The sequence below is a fragment of the Ranitomeya variabilis genome, chromosome 6 (genome assembly GCF_051348905.1).
Source record: "Ranitomeya variabilis isolate aRanVar5 chromosome 6, aRanVar5.hap1, whole genome shotgun sequence".
Taxonomy (NCBI): domain Eukaryota; kingdom Metazoa; phylum Chordata; class Amphibia; order Anura; family Dendrobatidae; genus Ranitomeya; species Ranitomeya variabilis.
In genome coordinates this window covers 150,959,037-150,978,956 of record NC_135237.1, presented here as the reverse complement: position 1 = coordinate 150,978,956, position 19,920 = coordinate 150,959,037, and the positions used below count along the sequence as shown (strand labels likewise).

General features: G+C 41.5%; 1 protein-coding gene across 1 annotated transcript in view; it reads left to right on the top strand.

Moving 5' to 3' along the window:
* Window positions 1–19,920, top strand: part of CNTNAP2 (contactin associated protein 2) — a 3,158,824-nt gene that overhangs the window by 2,326,887 nt on the left and 812,017 nt on the right. Inside the window, exon 12 of the mRNA XM_077269131.1 lies at window positions 18,297–18,416. Coding sequence (XP_077125246.1) covers window positions 18,297–18,416 — 120 coding nt within the window. The remainder of the gene's footprint in view (window positions 1–18,296; window positions 18,417–19,920) is intronic.

The following is a 19,920-nucleotide window of genomic DNA, read 5'->3' as shown; positions in this document are numbered from 1 at the left end:
CACTTACGAAATTTTTGGCAGTATATTTCAGCCTCATCTTGCCCTTGAGACAGGGCCATTAAGGCTTTTTCAGCCTGAATCTCTAAATGAGGTTCCTCATAAAGCAACCCCAAAGCCAGGAAAAACGCATCCACATTGAGCAACGCAGGATCCCCTGGTGCCAAAGCAAATGCCCAGTCCTGAGGGTCGCCCCGGAGCAAGGAAATTACAATCCTGACCTGCTGTGCAGGATCTCCAGCGGAGCGAGATCTCAGAGACAAAAATAATTTACAATTATGTTTGAAATTCTGGAAGCGAGATCTATCCCCGGAGAAAAATTCAGGTAAAGGAATTCTAGGTTCAGATATAGGAGCATGAATAACAAAATCCTGTAACCTTTGAACCTTCACAGCGAGATTATCCAAACCTGTAGCTAAACTCTGAGGATCCATATTAATCAGGTGAAATCAGAACCATTCAAGGATTAGAAGGAGAGAGAGACGAAGGCTGCAGTAAGCAGAGATGCAAGTGAATCAACTAATGAGCAAACTCAGGAAAAAAAAAAAAAAATTCTCTGCAGAGTTCTTTTCTCTCCTTTCTTCTGCCAATTATTTTAACCCTTGGCCGGCCAAACTGTCATGGTTCTCAATGGCAAGAGAACATAGTAAAGCATACAAAAAGGACTAGCTCTTGGAAGATGGGAACTCGAGCTGACTGTGAGCTAAACCTACCGCACAACTAACAGTGGCCGGGTAGCGTGCCTACGTTTTATCCCTAGACGCCCAGCGCCAGCCGGAGAACTGACTGACCCTAGCAGAGGAAAATACAGACCTGGCTTACCTCTAGAGAAATTTTCCCCAAAAGGCAGACAGTAGCCCCCACATATATTGTCGGTGATTTCAGAGGAAATTGACATACGAAGTATGAAGATAGGTTTAGCAAATTGAGGTCCGCTTACTAGATAGTAGGAAGACAGAAAAGGGAACTTCACAGTCAGCTGAAAACCCTTTCAAAACACCATCCTGAAATTACTTTAAGACTCTAATATCAACTCATGACACCAGAGTGGCAATTTCAGCTCACAAGAGCTTCCAGCCTCAGAAAAATCAATCACAGAGAACTGGAACAAAAATGCAAAACAAACTTAGGACTACAAGTCCAACTTAGCTGATAGTAGTCTAGGAGCAGGAACATGCAACAGAAAGGCTTCTGGTAACATTGTTGGCCGGCATAGAAATGACTGAGGAGCAAGGTTAAATAGAAAACTCCCACATCCTGATGGAAACAGGTGAACAGAGGAGATGAAGCACACAAGTGCAGTACCACCAGAAACCACCGGGGGAGCCCAGAAACCAAATTCACAACAGCTATGATTCTCTCATGAATATAATCTGATGCCATATTCAAATGACCCTTGGCTCAAGCTCTTCTGTGAGCATCAGCTGAGTGTCATTTTACTGTGATCTGATTCTCTCACATGTGAGAATCAGATCACAGGAGTGGAGAAGATGGAGAATTTAATTTCCTAATTTTCCACACATCTAAATGCTGAACAAGGAGTAAAAGAAAAGAAGGACACGTCTGGAATAAATGCTCCTGTGTAGATTCCATTTTGCTAGACATGGTATACAGAGTTCAACCATGAACTCTGAACTAAAACCATATATACTCGAGTATAAGCCGACCCGAGTATAATCTGAGGCACCTAATTTTGCCATAAAAAGCTGGGAAAAAGCCTAGGGTGGGACATGCAGCATGCTGCATAAAGGTTGATGATGGCCCCATAAGATGCTACATAGAAAAATATGCCCCATATAATGGTGCATAAAGGTTGATGATGGCCCCATAGAAAAATATGCCCCATAGAAAAATATGCCCCATATAATTCTGCATAAAGGTTGATGATAGCCCCATTAGATGCTCATCGCATTAGTGCAGTTTATGTTGATATGATTATATCCTATATTGCTGCTGCTGCAATAAAAAAATGACATGCTCACCTCTCGTCAATGACCGCTGCTCCTCAGCATTGCCAGCTCTCTGTACTGACTGCTCAGGCAGAGGGCGTGCACTGATCACGTCATCGCTCCCTCTGACCTGAACATCGAAGTCAGAAGATGCGGAAGACACAGTGCGGCGATGGAAAGGGGACAGGTGAATATGGCAAGTACTGGGGGCCTGAGCAAGTGGTGGCATGGGCACCTGGCTCCCATAGTGCACCGGTGTCCCCGCCTGCTCAGGACACTGGCACTTGCCCCGGTGCCAACGCTGACTGCTGGCCCTGTCAGCAGCCACAGGAATACTTACAGAGGCTGCAGGGAACATATTCCGGAGATGCCGAGGACATCCGCACTGGGAGCGTGACGCGTGCAAGAGACGAGAGGGGTCTTTTTCAGCCAAAAAAAGAGCTGAAAAACTCAGCTTATACATGAGTATATGCGGTAATTCCCTCTTTTCGATTAAAAAATAAAAAATCAGATTCTTAAAACTTTTTAAAATGAGATAAAAGCAACCTCAGATGAACAACACATGAACAATTGCAGTGTCATCATTTATTTAACAAAAATAAGACCAAAATGTAGACGCAGTGTGTGAAAAATTAAATACACCCCATGAATCAATAACTGGTAAAATCACCTTTAGCAGCAATAACTTAATCATTTTCTATATGATCTTATCAGTCTCTCTTATCAAGGTAACAGAAAAAAATAATGAACTTATAGGAATTCTTCAAAGAATTGGTAAAAAAAAAATCAAATTCACAAAAGCTAATTTCTTAATTTATACAATATACAAAAAATACAAAACATGATGAATAAAAAAGGGGGGAACCAGGAAAAGGGTAGGAAAGGTTAAAATAAAAAGGGGGAAGCGGATGGGGGAGTACCACAAAAATACATAATAAAGATATTGACAGTAATTCAATATAAGATGATAGAATAACATATACTGTATTATATGTGAAAAACTATATGTCATATCAATGCATAACAAATGAAGATGATCACAAGTATAATTAATTACTACAAAATCAATCAAATTCAACCTGCAAATAATAAACTCCATTGAAAGGTATTTTTGTACCATGATTATTGAATGATAGGTATGTATCTGCCTAATTATACGTGTATAATTATTCCAAATAGATGCAAGTATTATCATCCCAAGAAGGACAGTATGAGTTTACAGATACCTATATATACATATGTAAGTAGTAATTCATTTAATATTGCACAAAACCCAGTTGCATAAGCCTTATTTGACCTACAGAGAGTATAGTCACTCAAAAGTGCTGTATGATAAGGGTCAGGTTAAATGTGAAGTGTATATGAAATCCTGAGGAGTTGATCATCTGATATGTGTATAGATAAATCACAGGCTGAAATTGCATATTCATACTGACCAAGTTGAACACCCCATGTCCCCCTCCACCAACGCGCATCCCTTCCCTCTCCTTCTTTTAACCTTTCTTACCCTTTTCCTGGTTCCCCCCTTTATTATTCATCATGTGTTGTATTTTTATTGCATAAATAAAGCAATTATCTTTTATGAATTTGAATTTTTTTGACAATTTTTTTTAACAATTCCTATACTTCACAATTTGTATGTTCGTTGGCACGTATTAGTTTTGTTATATTTTGGTATTTCCTTCTATGTAAATTTGTGGTAACAGGAGAAAATAGACATTTGTTGTGCAGATTTCCTGAGTATGCCGATACCACACATGTAGTGGAAAAGTATTGTTTGAACGCACAGCAAGGCTCATAAAGGAAGAAACACCATTTAACTTTTGGAGCGCAACACTGGCATAGATAGCCATATCCATTTTTCAGAGCCTATAATATGCCTAAACAGGGTAAATCCCCAACAAGTGACCCCATTGTGGAAATGATACCCCTCAAGGAAAGTATCTAGAGGTATGGTTATGCTCTGCAGAATTTTATGACGTTGAGCTGTGATTATGACAAAATACATTGTTCCTGCGAAAATGTTACTTTAGCCCCGAGTTTTTCCTTTTCACAAGAATAACAGCAGAAAATGGACACTAAATTCTGTTGTGTGATTTCTCCTGAGTATACCGATAGCCCATATGTCTTGGAAAACTACTGTTTGGGTACACGACAGGGCTCGTAAGGGAAGAATCACCAAATAAATTCTGGAGTGCAATTTTGGCTGAAATAGATTGTGGATGCCATATCACATTTGAAGAGCCCCTGACATGTCAAAACAGCAGAAACCCCCATAAGTGACCTAATTTTGAAATTTACACTTCTTGAAGAATTCATTTAGGGATGCAGTGAGCAATTTTAACCATCAGGCGATTCACAGAATTGTTTAACTTTGGGCTGAGTGAATGGAAAATTTCCTTTTATCCACTAAAATGTTGCTTTGGATCCAAGTTTTCAATTTTAAAATAGGATAATAGGAGAAAATATACCATACAATTTGTTACACATTTTCTCCTGAGTGTGCCAATATTCCATATGTGGTCAAAATTTACTTTTGAAGTGCAGTGCAAAGCTCAGTAAGGAAGGCGTACTATATTGGAGTAAAGATTTTGATGGAATAGTTTGGAGGTGCCATATCACATTGGCAGAGCCCCTAAGGTGCCAGAACAGCATAGTCCCCCATATGTGACCCCATTTTACAAACCACATTTCTCAATGAATTAATTTAAGGGTGCAGTGATCATATGAGACATATATGTCACAGAATTTTATACCATAGGGCAGTGAAGTAAAAAAAATTGCACTTTTGCTACAAGAATTGTGCTTTAGCCCCAGATTTTACATTTTCATGTGGAAAAATGGGGAAAATGGCATAAAAATTTGTCAAAACAATTTCTACTCATTGTGGCAATACCCCATGTGGCTGTACAGAGCTGCTTAGCCACGCGGCGAGACTCAGGAGAGAAGAATCGCTATTTGGATCTTGAAGAACAAATTTGTAGACTCCATATACAGAGACCCTAAGTACCAGAAGAGTAGAAACCCACCTCACGTGATCCATCTTGGAAATTCCACTCCTCTAGGAAGCTATCTACAGCAGTAGTGATGATTTTGACTCCAGGGGTGTTTTCTAGAACCAAGCAGCAATGAATATTGCTGAATGTACATTGCAAATCTGCCATTGTAGTGCCCATACATTGCAGTGTCCAGTACGTTGTTGTGTCCAGTACATAGTAGTGCCCTTGTATTGTGCCCAGCTCTTGCTTCTAGCCACATGCACCACAGTAACTATGCAGGCTCTCATCGCTACAGAAATTTCAAACATGTGGACGCTAATTATTATTGTTTTATTATTAGTGCCATTTATTCCATGGCACATTATATGTGAAAAGAGGTATACCTAATAAAAAACAATAAAGTACAATATTCTCAAACAAAACAAGCCATCAACTGGTAAAGTAGGAAAGGGGGCCCTGCCTGTGAGGGCTCACAGTCTACAAGGGATGGGTGAGGGATACAGTAGGTGAGGATAGAGCTGGTTACTGCAGATTGTAGGCTTGTTGGAAGAGATGGGTCTTCAGATTCATTTTGAAGATTTGCAAAAGTATGATATGTTGAGGTAGAAAGTTCCAGAGTAGGGAAAGTGCACAAGAAAAATATTGCATGTGATTGTGGGAAGAGAAAATAAAAGAGGAGTAGAGAAAAAGATTTTGTGAGGATCGGAGGTTACATGCAGGTAAGTACTAGGAGACTAGGTCACAGATGTATGGAGAAGACAGGTTGTGAATGGCTTTGCATGCCATGGTTAGGGTTTTAAACTGGAGTCTCAAAGGGGAGTTGCTGAAGAGATTTACAGAGAGGAGAGGTTGGGAAAAAGTGGGGAGACCAGAGGATTAGTTGGGCAGCAGAGTTTAGGATAGACTTGAGGGGTGAGAGAGTGTTAGAAGGGAGGCCACAGAGCAGGAGGTTGCAGTAGTCAAGGCGGGAGATGATAAGGGCATGCACTAGTGTTTTTGCAGATTCTTAATTAAGGAATGTGAGGGTCCAGGAAATATTTTTGGGTTGTAGTTGGCAGGAAGTGGAGAGGGCTTGAATATGTGGTTTGAAGGAAAGATCAGAGTCAAGGATTACCCTGAGGCCATGAGCTTGTGGGACTGGAGAGAATGAGCAGCCATTGACTTTGATGAATAGCTCTCTTGGGGAACTTGAGTGAAATGGGAGAATGATGACCAATTCTGTTTTATCCATGTTAGTTTTTAGAAATTTAGCAGAGCAGAAGGATGAGATAGCAGACAGACATTGTGGGATTCTGATTAGTAAGGATGTGATTTTGGGTCCAGAGAGGTACATCTGTGTTTCTGTATAGAGATGATACTGAAAGCCATGGGACTCTATAAGCTGTCCCAGGCCAATAGTGCAGACGGAGAAGAGCAAGAGTCCTAGAACTCAACTCTGGGGGACACCGACAGATAGGGTGTGAGATAAGGAGGTGGTGTGCGAGTGGGAGATGCTGAATGTCTCATCTGAAATGTTTGAAGAGATTCAGGGTAGGGTCAGGTCTGTAATGCTAGGAGATGAGAGAATCTGTTGTAAGAAGAAATGGTCCATTGTGTCGGCAGAGGACAAGTCCAGGAGGTGGACAGAGTAATATTGCTCGGATTTGATGGTTAGTAGGTTATTGATGACTTTAGTCAGGGCAATTTCAGTGGAATGATGCGATGGGTGTGATGAAAGCATGTTTGATGAAAAATGGGAAGACACCAGTCACTTGTTATAGATTGAAGACATGGGCTAGGGAAGACTGTGGTGAGGTTTAGGATGAGGTGGCATGGGATTGGGTCAAGTGCACAGGTAATGAAATGTGATCTGGAGAGTAGAAATGAAAATTGATCTTCCATAATGATGGAAAAGCTGGTTTTGGAAGAAGAGGGCTGAGTAGTTATGAAGATGGGCTGAAGGAATTTAGGCAAAAGCTTTCTCTGAAGTTATAAATCTTTTGAGTGAAAAATGAAGCAAAGTCTTCAGCTGAGATGAGAGGGAGAAGGCACTGTGAAACGGAGGAAGAGAATCGAAAGTTTTGAATAGCTGTTTAGGGTTGGGAGACAGGGAGGATAGAGATGAGAAATATGCTTTATGCTTGTTTTGGTGCAGTGAATGTGGACTTGAAAGTAGTGAGGAACTGTTTGAATGTGATTAAGTGCTTGTTGGAGTGGGATCTTTTCCATCTCCACTCAGCAACCCTGGAAAAATGCCTCTGTTCTTTAGTCACACTGGTGTACCAAGGTTACCTGTTGATTGTGCGAGCTTTGGTGCATGTGAAGGGGGCGACAGATTTCAGAGCTGCAGCTGTTGTGTTGTATTATATATATGTATATATATATATATATATCAGCAGCAACTGCATTGTATAAGGAACTTCTGTCTGCAAGAGGGAGAAGGGACTCAGAATGTGAGTACAAATCAAGGTGTTTGAGATTTCGGCAAAGATGTGCAAGTTTGTGGAGCTGGGATTGTACACCTGGAGAGAAGAGGGAAGAGAATGTAAAAAGGTTGTGGTCAGACAGAGGGAGAGGTGAGTTGGAGAGGTTAGATAGAAAAGAACAGAGGCAGGTGAAGATGAGGTCCAGTGTGTGGCCATCATTGTAAGTAGCTGCAGAAGGCCATTGAGTAAGGCCGAAGGAGGAAGTGAGAGATAGAAGCTTAGAGACAGCTGAGTGCGAAGTGTCAATGGGGATATTGAAGTCATCCATGTTGAATGCTGCATGAATGAGTATAAGGTTAGAAAGGTTGAGGAAACTTGTGATAGATCTTGGATAGATGGTAGAAGTGGCTGACGGGATATCATGAGGAGGACCAGGATTTGGAGATATATTGCTGGCAGTGAGGAAGAGCAGAGAAAGTGTTAGTAGATGGAGGCCATGAGGTCACTGTCTGTGTTTGAAGATACAGGATTGTATGCTGAGGAACAGTTCTGAGGAAGTGGTGAGATGTATGGGGAGAATGGAGGGAGAGATGACCAGTTCATAACTAGTTGTTGGGATTAGAAGGGTTAGTAGGAAGTGAAGAACTATGGGGGTGCGAGCGAAAACAGACAGAAACATTTTTTACTGTGTCTATGTATACAGTTACCTTCAGTTCCCTTCTGGGTCAATTCCTGTCTAAATCATTGGGGTACACTTAAGTGAACCTGGAGAGGAGAAGGGAGAGGATGTAAGTAGGTTGTGATCAGTAATTGTAATTGAGGCTCATTGGGGCCCAGAAGGGAGGTGGGCATTTGGATTTGGGTGTGCAGAATTCGCTTGATTTTTTGGGAGGGTGAGGAAGCAATAGCACTTTTTAAAAGCCTTTGTGATACAGTAATGAAAATGCCCCCTATATTTCCATTGACCAATGGTGGATCTGAGCGGGCGCTTTTTTTGTGGGTTGAATTGAATCTTTTATTGGGAACATTTTACATGCTGCTGTAGTTTTGACTGGAATTTTTTAAAATAAATAATGGCACATGTAGTGTGTCTTGCATTGTTCATCTGAGGTAACATTTATCTACTTTTAACCCCTTCCCGACCTTTGACGCCACGTAGGCGTCATGAAAGTCGGTGCCAATCCGACCCATGACGCCTATGTGGCGTCATGGAATGATCGCATCCCTGCAGATCGGGTGAAAGGGTTAACTCCTATTTCACCCGATCTGCAGGGATAGGGGGAGTTGTACTTCAGCCCAGGGGGGGTGGCTTTGCCCCCACGTGGCTACGATAGCTCTGATTAGCTGTTGAAAGTGCAACAGCCAATCAGAGCAATTTGCAATATTTCACCTATGAAAATGGTGAAATATTGCAATCCAGCCATGGCGGATGCTGCAATAGCATCTGCCATGGCTGGAAATCATGTTCTGCCCCCCCCACCGCCCCCGATCTCCTCCCCAGTCCTCCGTTCTGTCCGGTACCCCCCTCCGTCCCCCTGTCCGCTCCCCCGTGCTCCTGTCCGCTCCCCCCGTCCTCCGATCCCCCCCTGTGCTCCGATCCACCCCACCACCACCCCCTCATACTTACCGAGCCTCCCGAAGTCGGTCCGTCTTCTCCCTGGGCGCCGCCATCTTTCAAAATGGCAGGCGCATGAGCAGTGCGCCCGCCGAATCTGCCGGCCGGCAGATTCATTACAAAGTAAATTTTGATTGCTGTGGTAGGTTCTATCACAGAGATCAAAATAAAAAAATAATAAATAAACCCCCCCCTTTATCACCCCCATAGGTAGGGACAATAATAAAATAAAGAAAATATATTTTTTTTCTTTTTCCACTAGGGTTAGGGTTAGAACTAGGGTTAGAACTAGGGGTAGGGTTAGGGTTAGGGTTAGGGGTAGGGTTAGGGGTAGGGTTAGGGTTATGGCATGTGCACACAGTGCAGATTTGGCCGCAGATCCGCAGTGGATTGGCCGCGGATCCGCAGCGGATTGGCCGCGGATCCGCAGCGGATTGGCCGCTGCAAATTCGTAGCAGTTTTCCATCAGGTTTACAGTACCATGTACACCTATGGAAAACCAAATCCGCTGTGCCCATGGTGCGGAAAATTCCGTGCAGAAACGCTGCGTGGTATTTTCCGCAGCATGTCAATTCTTTGTGAGGATTCCGCAGCGTTTTACACCTGTTCCTCAATAGGAATCCGCAGGTGAAATCCGCACAAAAAAACACTGGAAATCTGCTGTAAATCCGCAGGTAAAACGCAGTGCCTTTTACCTGCAGATTTTTCAAAAATCGTGCGGAAAAATCTCACACGAATCCGCAACGTGGGCACATAGCCTTAGGGTTAGGGTTGGAATTAGAGTTAGGGTTGGAATTAGGGCTAGGGTTGGAAATAGGGTTAAGATTAGGCTTGTGGTTAGGGTTACGGATAGGGTTAGGGGTGTGTTGGGATTACAGTTGTGGTTAGGGTTGGGATTAGGGTTAGGGTTGGGATTAGGGTTAGGATTAGGGTTAGGGTTGGAATTAGGGTTACGGGTGTGTTGGGGTTAGGGTTGTGGTTAGGGGTGTGTTGGGGTTAGGGTTGTGATTACGATTATGGCTACAGTTGGGATTAGGATTAGGGGTGTGTTGGGGTTAGTGTTGAAGTTAGAATTGAGGGGTTTCCACTGTTTAGGCACATCAGGGGTCTCCAAACGCAACATGGCGCCACCATTGATTCCAGCCAATCTTGCGTTCAAAAAGTCAAATGGTGCTCCCTTCCAAGCCCCGACGTGCGCCCAAACAGTGGTGTACCCCCACATTTGGGGTACCAGCGTACTCAGGACAAACTGGGCAACAACTGTTGGGGTCCAATTTCTCCTGTTACCCTTGCAAAACTAAAAAATTACTTGCTAAAACAATTTTTGAGGAAAGAACAATTATTTTTTATTTTCACGGCTCTGCGTTATTAACTTCTGTGAAGCACTTAGGGGTTGAAAGTGCTCACCACACATCTAGATAAGATCCTTCGGGGGTCTAGTTTCCAAAATGGGGTCACTTGTGGGGGGTTTCTACTGTTTAGGCATCAAAGTCTGCATTTCAAATGTCACTACTTCCCTTCCGAGCCCTGACGTGCGCCCAAACAGTGGTTTACCCCAACATATGGGGTACCAGCACACTCACAACAAACTGGGCAACAAATATTGTGGCCCAATTTCTCCTGTTACCCTTGTGAAAATAAAAAATTGCTTGCTAAAACATCTTTTTTGAGGAAAGAAAAATGATTTTTTATTTTCACGGCCCTGCGTTGTAAACTTCTGTGAAGCTCTTGGGGGTTGAACGTGCTCACCACACATCTAGATAAATTCCTTGGGGGGTCGTTTCCAAAATGGGGTCACTTGTGGGGGGTTTCTACTGTTTAGGCATATCAGGGGCTCTGCAAACGTAACATGATGCCCGCAGACCATTCCATCAAAGTCTGCATTCCAAAACGTCACTACTTCCCTTCCGAGCCCCGGCATGTGCCCAAACAGTGGTTTACCCCCACATATGGGGTATCAGCGTACTCAGGAGAAACTGCACAACAACTTTTGGGGTCAAATTTCTCCTGTTACCCTTGCAAAAATAAAAAATTCTGGGCTAAAAAAATATTTTTGAGGAAAGGAAACACATTTATTATTTTCACAGCTCTGCGTTATAAACTTCTGTGAAGCACTTGGGGGTTCAAAGTGCTCACCACACATCTAGATAAGTTCCCTTGGGGGTCTAGTTTCCAAAATGGAGTCACTTGTGGGGAGTTCCTACTGTTTAGGCACATCAGGGGCTCTGCAAACGCAACCTGACGCCCGCAGAGCATTCCATCAAAGTCTGCATTTCAAAACGTCACTACTTCCCTTCCGAACCCCGACGTGTGCCAAAACAGTGGTTTACCCCCACATATGGGGTATCAGCGTACTCAGGAGAAACTGGAGAACAACTTTTGGGGTCCAATTTCTCCTGTTACCCTTGGGAAAATAAAAAAATTGTGGGCTAAAATATCATTTTTGAGAAAAGAAAAATTAATTTTTATTTTCATGGCTCTGCGTTATAAACTTCTGTGAAGCCCTTTGGGGTTCAAAGTGCTTACTATGCTTCTAGATAAGTTCCTTGGGGGGTATAGTTTCCAAAATGGGGTCACTTGTGCGGGAGCTCCAATGTTTAGGCACACAGGGGCTCTCCAAACGCGACATGGTGTCCGCTAATGATTGGAGCTAATTTTCCATTCAAAAAGCCAAATGGCGTGCCTTCCCTTCCGAGCCCTGCGGTGAGCCCAAACAGTGGTTTACCCCCACATATGGGGTATCATCGTACTCAGGACAAACTGGACAACAACATTTGGGGTCCAATTTCTCCTATTACCCCTGGGAAAATAAAAAATTCTGGGCTAAAAATCATTTTTGAGGAAAGAAAAATTATTTTTTATTTTGATGGCTCTGCGTTATAAACTTCTGTGAAGCACCTGGGGGTTATAAGTGCTCACTATGCATCTAGATAAGTTCCTTGGGGGGTCTATTTTCCAAAATGGGGTCACTTGTAGGGGAGCTCTAATGTTTAGGCACACAGGGGCTCTCCAAACGCGACATGGTGTCCGCTAACGATTGGAGCTAATTTTCCATTCAAAAAGTCAAATGGCACGCCTCCCCTTCAGAGCCTTGCCGTGCACCCAAACAGTGGTTTACCCCCACATATGAGGTATCGGCGTACTCAGGAGAAATTGCCCAACAAATTTTAGGATCCATTTTATCCTGTTGCCCATGTGAAAATGAAAAAATTGAGGCTAAAATAAATTTTGTGTGAAAAAAAAGTACTTTTTCATTTTTACGGATCAATTTGTAAAGCACCTGGGGGTTTAAAGTGCTCACTATGCTTCTAGATAAGTTCCTTGGGGGGTCTAGTTTCCAAAATGGGGTTACTTGTGGGGGAGCTCCAATGTTTAGGCACACAGGGGCTCTCCAAACGTGACATGGTGTCTGCTAGCGATGGAGATAATTTTTCATTGAAAAAGTCAAATGGCGCTCCTTCCCTTCCGAGCCCTGCCGTGCGCCCAAACAGTGGTTTACCCCCACATATGAGGTATCAGCATACTCAGGAGAAATTGGACAACAACGTTCGTGGTCCAGTTTCTCCTTTTACCCTTGGGAAAATAAAAAAAATTTCGCTAAAAGATCATTTTTGTGACTAAAAAGTTAAATGTTCATTTTTTACTTCCATGTTGCTTCTGCTGCTGTGAAACACCTGAAGGGTTAATAAACTTCTTGAATGTGGTTTTGAGCACCTTGAGGGGTGCAGTTTTTAGAATGGTGTCACTTTTGGGTATTTTCAGCCATATAGAACCCTCAAACTGACTTCAAATGTGATGTGGTCCCTAAAAAAAATGGTTTTGTAAATTTTGTTGTAAAAATGAGAAATCACTGGTCAAATTTTAACCCTTATAACTTCCTAGCCAAAAAAAAATTTGTTTCCAAAATTGTGCTGATGTAAAGTAGACATGTGGGAAATGTTATTTATTAACTATTTTGTGTCACATAACTCTCTGGTTTAACAGAATAAAAATTCAAAATGTGAAAATTGCGAAATTTTCAAAATTTTTGCCAAATTTCCATTTTTTTCACAAATAAACTCAGAAATTATCGACCTACATTTACCACCAACATGAAGCCCAATATGTCACGAAAAAACTGTCTCAGAATCGCTAGGATCCGTTGAAGCGTTTTTGAGTTATTACCTCATAAAGGGACACTGGTCAGAATTGCAAAAAACGGCAAGGTCATTAAGGCCAAAATAGGCTGGGTCATGAAGGGGTTAAGAACTTCCAGTTGTTAGATGTTTGGGGTTTTTATCATGTCTTTTGAAAAACCATAGTTTTGAAAGAGAATGCACATAGTTTTTGTCATGGCTCATGAATGTATATTGCCATTCCAAAAATGTTAAAATTATATTGCTTTACAATAGTAATATTTCAGAAGTAGAACTATTATAAAAAAAAATTAGATGCAAAAATATATATTTTTCCTTCATTTGCCAGTGACAGTTCCTAACTGTAATCTCTGTGAGACTAACAGGTGCAGACTGCAATCCCAGCAGCAGACTTTTCATGGCTGATACTATGTTGGCATTGGAACCTTGGAACTAAACAAGATTACGAAGTGTCAGAAAGAGTATTCACACATTCACTGCTTTTCTCCAGACACATGTAAAGAGCTCTTGGGAAATAAATGTTCTTAATTCATCAGTTTTTACAGTAATTAGGTACACAACTGTTTCAAAGTGAAGTTTTACTGTCACCCTCACAATCAGGGTTGTGTAAGTTAGTTTAGTGAAAGCTGATAATGTGCTGCTTTACAGTCATTAGATATATATGAATATGAATTGCCAAAAATGAATTGTCAATTTCTTTCAATTCATTTTTAGATAAAATCTTTAAATTCAAAGAGAAGAAAATTGTTTTTATTTTATACTAATTTTCTTTTTATACTCACATTAGAACAAACTTCAGACTAGATTCAATAACTGTTCTGTATTGTTTAGACTCAGACATATGGTTAGTGCTAGTTCATGCTTGATAGGAGACCACTATACTTGTGTTTAGCTTCTGAGTTGCCAGGCCTTGCTATGTGTTACTCCCTCTCTAGAGGCTTTTCTCCTTCCTTGCCTTGATCTTGTTTCTCTGCCCTCCAGGAGGCTGTATATCCTGGTCCCTGTGTCTTTGTTCTTGTACCTTGTCTTGTTCCATTACCTTGTCTGAACTTAGTCCTATCTCTGTCTCCTTGTCTGTGGCTTCCTTCCCTGCTGTGTCTTTCCTTGTGTTCTCAGTCTGCTTATGCTCTGCACTCTTGCGGCTCTGCCTGCTCTGAACCCTTGTGACTTTGCCTGGGCTCCGCTCTCTTGCCTCTGCTACGCACTCCTGCGGTTCTGCTCCATTCTACTCTGCTCTGCTGCTGCAGAGACCTCTTGCTGCAGCTCCTCTCCGCATTCCTTGCGGTTCTGTTCTGCTTACCTTTTGGTTCTGCAGAAACCTCTTGCTGCAGCTCCTCTCCGCATTCCTTGTGGTTCCGCTCTGCTTAGCTTTTGTTGCTGATCCATCTCCTGCTGCTCTACCATTCCTATCCACAGCCTTGCGGTTCTCTTCCTGTGTGAACAGGTCCCAGCCTGTTCCTTCACACTCCATTCCTCCCTGCTTGTTTCCGTACCTGTATCTTCTGTGTGAACAGATCCCAACCTGTTCCTTCATACTTCATTCCTTCCTGCTTGTTTCCTTACCTTCACCTCCTGTGTGAACAGGTCCCAACCTGTTCCTTCATACATCATATCCGTACCTGCACCTCCTGTGTGAACAGGTCCCTACCTGTTCCTTCATACACCACACCAACCTGCCCTGTCTCTGCTGTGCCTGCCAGCCCTGTGTCTCTGCCATGCCTTCCAGCCCTGTGTCTCTTCTGTGCCTGCGAGCCCTGTGTCTCTGCCATGCCTGCCAGCCCTGTGTCTCTGCCGTGCCTGCCAGCGCTGTGTCTCTGCCGTGCCTGCCAGTCCTGTGTCTCTGCCGTGCCTGCCAGCCCTGTGTCTCTGCCAGCTCTGGGTCTCAGTCGTGCCAGCCTATTCATCTGAGTTTCATATGTGCTCATCTGCTAGTCCTGCCTGATGCCCGCACCAATCCTGGTGTTCCTGTTCCCCAAGTGGGATCAGCAGCCACAGCCAGACACCACCCTGGAGTAGCACCTGGCAGCTGCCTGCCGCACAAGTCTGACCTCACCATCAGAGGCTCCAGTGAAGATCAAGGCAGCTGTCATAGTCACGCCCCTTCCAGGGTAGTCTGGTTCGTGGCACAGTGTGGCCACAAACCCCCCAAGCTCACGCCCACCAGTCAGGGTGTGAGCGTGACAGTATCATCATAATATGTAACTTATCTAATGCATGTGGCTTATTTAAGTAACTGTTACAGGTCATAAGGACAACAATCAAATTTCATTGGTATGTCTGTGTTGAATTTTTGGAATATCGGTGGTCCCAGTGAATTTTTGATTTGTTTCATGTTACTCACTAAAAGTATCATTGCCATTTTACACAATGCAGAAGTTTGCATCAAGTAGAGAAGGCTCATGTGAACTTGAGCATGGCTGGGTGGGTTTTATCACAAGAATTTGCAGCTATCGTATGATATGGTTTAGCACTGTCAATCAAGAATGGCTACCAATGTCAGTAGAGAATCAGAGATAGTGAATGTAGCAGCTATTTTGGGATGAATCTGGATAGTGAGTAGATAAAACAGCTCACAGCTTAGAGATAGTGTATAAATCTTGTAGACATTGTGTGACAGCACAGCAGTGAAAAACAGTTCCCATCCACTTCTCATTGCCATATTTGTTGATGTGACTTTGACACAACTACTGCTGTGTTTGCTAAGAGTTAGAAAGAGGTTGAACACCGAAGGACTCAGAGTGTCATAAATATCTTTTCAGGGTAGTTGGACTTTTTGCAACTCACGGAAAATTGATTCAAATTTGTTGAAAAAAATCAGCAAAGCTTGCAAATTTGAATTTTAAAAGATTTTTTAATCTCTACACCTTACCGTAAAAAAATATGTAGCTTATTTGTTAACATAAACACTCAGATGCGACTTACAAACTATTACTGCAATATTTAAGATTTAAGTTTAAACAAAATTTTAACATGCTGCTATTATAAGTATTGTCATCTATAGAAGAGTAAAAGGAATCAGAAGCAAGCTCCAAAATAAAAATACAGATGCAATGTAAGCTAGCCATACTACTGTGAGCATGTAATCAATTTATCTGACTGTACTCCATTATTGTCCTCCTGCCTCATCTGCCACCGCTGCTCTGCTCTCCTTGTTCTCTATGGTTGGAAGGCTTAGGAGCAATAGTTAAAGGGAATGTCCATCAACCCAATTTTGCCCTAAAATAGGGCTCAGCATGAAATATATCTGTATATATATAAACATTGCCTTAGCACGTGATTGGCAGCATCAGTCACATGCCTGATCTCCAGGAGGTGCAAGCCTGGAGACCAGTGAATGACCTGGACAGTGCCAGGACATGAGCAATGGGTGATCAGTAGGTGAGTACTCTATAATATAATGGCAAGGTTTTAGATTTTTTATTTTTGCTCATCTCCCTTTCTGTACTGCAATTGATTGTCAATTTTCTACCTGCTTGACCCTCTGTCTAAGATTCTTTTTAGGCTATTGGTGTTTTACCAGTCTATATGGTTTTAGTCCCTATTTGATGCCTACAAGCATGTTATTTGCTACCAGCAATCCCATGCTTCTACTCATATTCCCTACTGCTTTTTGTCTATGCTATTCATAGAGCTAAACACATAAGAAAGAGCACACACTTAAGTCCTAGGACCAAAACCATGCACAAAGTCACATGGAAACGGTGCCATGCTGGTGAAATATGCAATTCACTTTAGCTTATTCAGATCAAGGTCCATGACAGAATAGATTGGTAACTAGGCAGACCTTTCTGACAATATCTGCAGGCAATAGCAGCATTAATATTAGCATATTTTGTTTCTGCTTGAAAGGAAGCTTTTTAATAAAAATAGCAATAGGGAATAATTTTATATTAATTATATTTAAGGAGTTATTAAGTTAATAAATTGCAGATAACACAATATAATCATTTAAGTGGCTTCAAACCTGAGCTTCCTTTTAACTATTTATGTATCAAGTGGATTTTTTAATTAAAAGCTAAAGTATTATCCCACAAATTAACATCTTTTGAAATGTATACATTTACTTCAATGATTACTTAACTAATTTATGCATTACCATTGTTAAACATAATTAAAGTACCTAATTGCCTTTCTCTAATCAAATATAATGAGGACATCTGAGCACTCCTGACATTTTTTAAGCTTTTATTCCCCCCCTCAAAAATGACAATTTTTAAAAAGCTTTTGTCTTTTATTCCGCATGGAAATATAGAATTAAATTTACTGGTTTTATGTTTTTTCTTCTTAATGAGGCATGTCCCTATGTAATCTGAGATTCAAGAATTTACTAAATCCATATTATGCATTACTAACTGATGCATCGTTGATTAAGGTTTAGGACTGTCTATATGTGTGGTTTAAAAAAGCTATCATCTATTCATGATCATTTAGAAGATTCAACCTTAAATTTTTACATTGACAGAGCGGTATTAATAATGCCAAAGATTTACTTTAGTCCTATTTTTTTGTAGGTTTTATTATTATTATTATTATTATTATTATTATTATTTATTTATATAGCACCATTGATTCCATGTGCTGTACATGAGAAGAGGTTGCATACAAATTACAGATATCACTTACAGTAAATAAACTAACAATGACAGACTGATACAGAGGGACGAGGACATTCTAAAGGATGGTGACAATAGGTTGAGGGTTGCAGGAGCTCCGGTGTTGGTGAGGTGGTAGCTCCGGTAGTGATGAGGAGGCAGCGGGGTCAGTGCAGTCTGTAGGCTTTTCTGAAGAAGTAGGTTTTCAGGTTCCGTCTGAAGGATCCAAATGTGGTTGACAGTCGGATGTGTTGGGGCAAATAATTCAAGAGGATGGTGGATATTCGGGAGAAGTCTTGGAGGCGATTGGGTGAGGAGCAAATAAGTGTGGCGGAAAGGAGGAGGTCTTGGAAGGACCAGAGATTATGTGAGGGAAGTTATCGGGAGATCAGTTCAGAGATATATGGAGAAGACAGGTTATGGATGGCTTTCTAGGTCAGTATTAATAATTTGAACTGGATACGCTGAGGGAATGGGAGCCAGTGAAGAGATTTGCAGAGAGGGGAAGCGGAGGAGTAGTGAGGAGAGAGATGAACTAGTCGGGCTTTTATATATTATCATGAGAATAGGCACCTCATTTAACACCACTCTTTTTTATTTCAGCCAAGTATGAGCTCTCTTGTGAAGTCTACAGACACCTGGGCAATACATCAGACTTCTATTGGATTGATCCAGATGGCAGTGGACCACAAGGACCAATGCGAGTTTACTGCAATATGACAGGTAACAGACTTTCATATTTTTAATCTGGAATCTAATGGCAAAATTAAGGGAGAGTCTTTCTTTGCTTCATAGAAAATGTTATCCTATAGATTACCAGTAGTTTTAGCACTTGACCATTTTGCAAGCACAAGCAAGATATCAAATTATTAATGTCTACTGAAAACTTATACAGGTTTTATCCAAAAAGAAATTCACAGAAATTCTGTCAGCCAACACTGACCCCCAAACAAATAGCTTCTTTATCTATTCCTATATCCATATTTATTGAATTGATAACCACTATTATCATGAATAAAGTTGTTAATCTGCTAAGAAACTAAATAAGACTTGATATTACAGGCAGACCTCAAGAAAACAGTGAATGGCCTGAGAAGCTTTCTAGGGACATTAGAAATAGAGATGGGCAAATGTATTGAAGAATAATTTATTTTACTCAAATTTTGCAAATATCTGCATTCTGTAGAATATGGATTTTTTATAATTCTCCACATAAAATCACAAAATGCCAACTGTGGACACCATATTTCTAAACAGTAAATGGCAGGCAAAAAGTTGAAAATAAACAAATAGTATATATCACCACTTACCTCTCCAGACACCACCATTGCCTTGATTTTTTGTGCCTCTGTTATACCACATCTCTGGACTTTTGTTCACTTTGATTTAGGAATTCTGAGTGCGAGTAGGTCCCAGAGAACACTGCATGTTAGCAGTGACCTTCTGTGCCTTGGGTCAGAAGCCCTGACCATATGTTCACTCTAAATTGGCAATTTGGCTCCTGAGCAGTCCCCAGAGGGCACTGTGCCTGCACTATGACCTTGTGGGCTTGCTCATGGCTAGAAGTCCTGATACAAATTGAACAGGATAGAGAATAGTGCAATAGAGGCACAGAGAGCCAGACGGGGTTCAGGGAGTTTCAGGAGTGGCCAGAGAAGAGAGCAGTCAGGTGAACATGAGGTTTTTTTTCTATTTATATCATATGTATATTATGTTCTAGGGCCTGGAGAGAACTCTACAAATCAAATTTCCCAAGTAGAAGTAGAATCCACAAGACTTGGCAAATTTGAATTTTATCAGAGCCACTCACTTTAAGTTTGAATTTTGTTAGGTCATACCTACGAGTATTTTAACCCCTTTACCCCTAAGGGTGGTTTGCACGTTAATGACCAGACCAATTTTTACAATTCTGACCACTGTCCCTTTATGAGGTTATAACTCTGGAACGCTTCAACGGATCCTGATGATTCTGACACTGTTTTCTCGTGACATACTGTACTTCATGACAGTGGTAAAATTTCTTTGATATTACCGGCATTTATTTGTGAAAAAAATGGAAATTTGGCAAAAATTTGAAAATTTAGCAATTTTCCAACTTGAATTTTAATGCAATTAAATCACAGAGATATATCACACAAAACACTTAATAAGTAACATTTCCCACATGTCTACTTTACATCAGCACAATTTTGGAACCAATTTTTTTTTAGAAAATAACCATATGTGA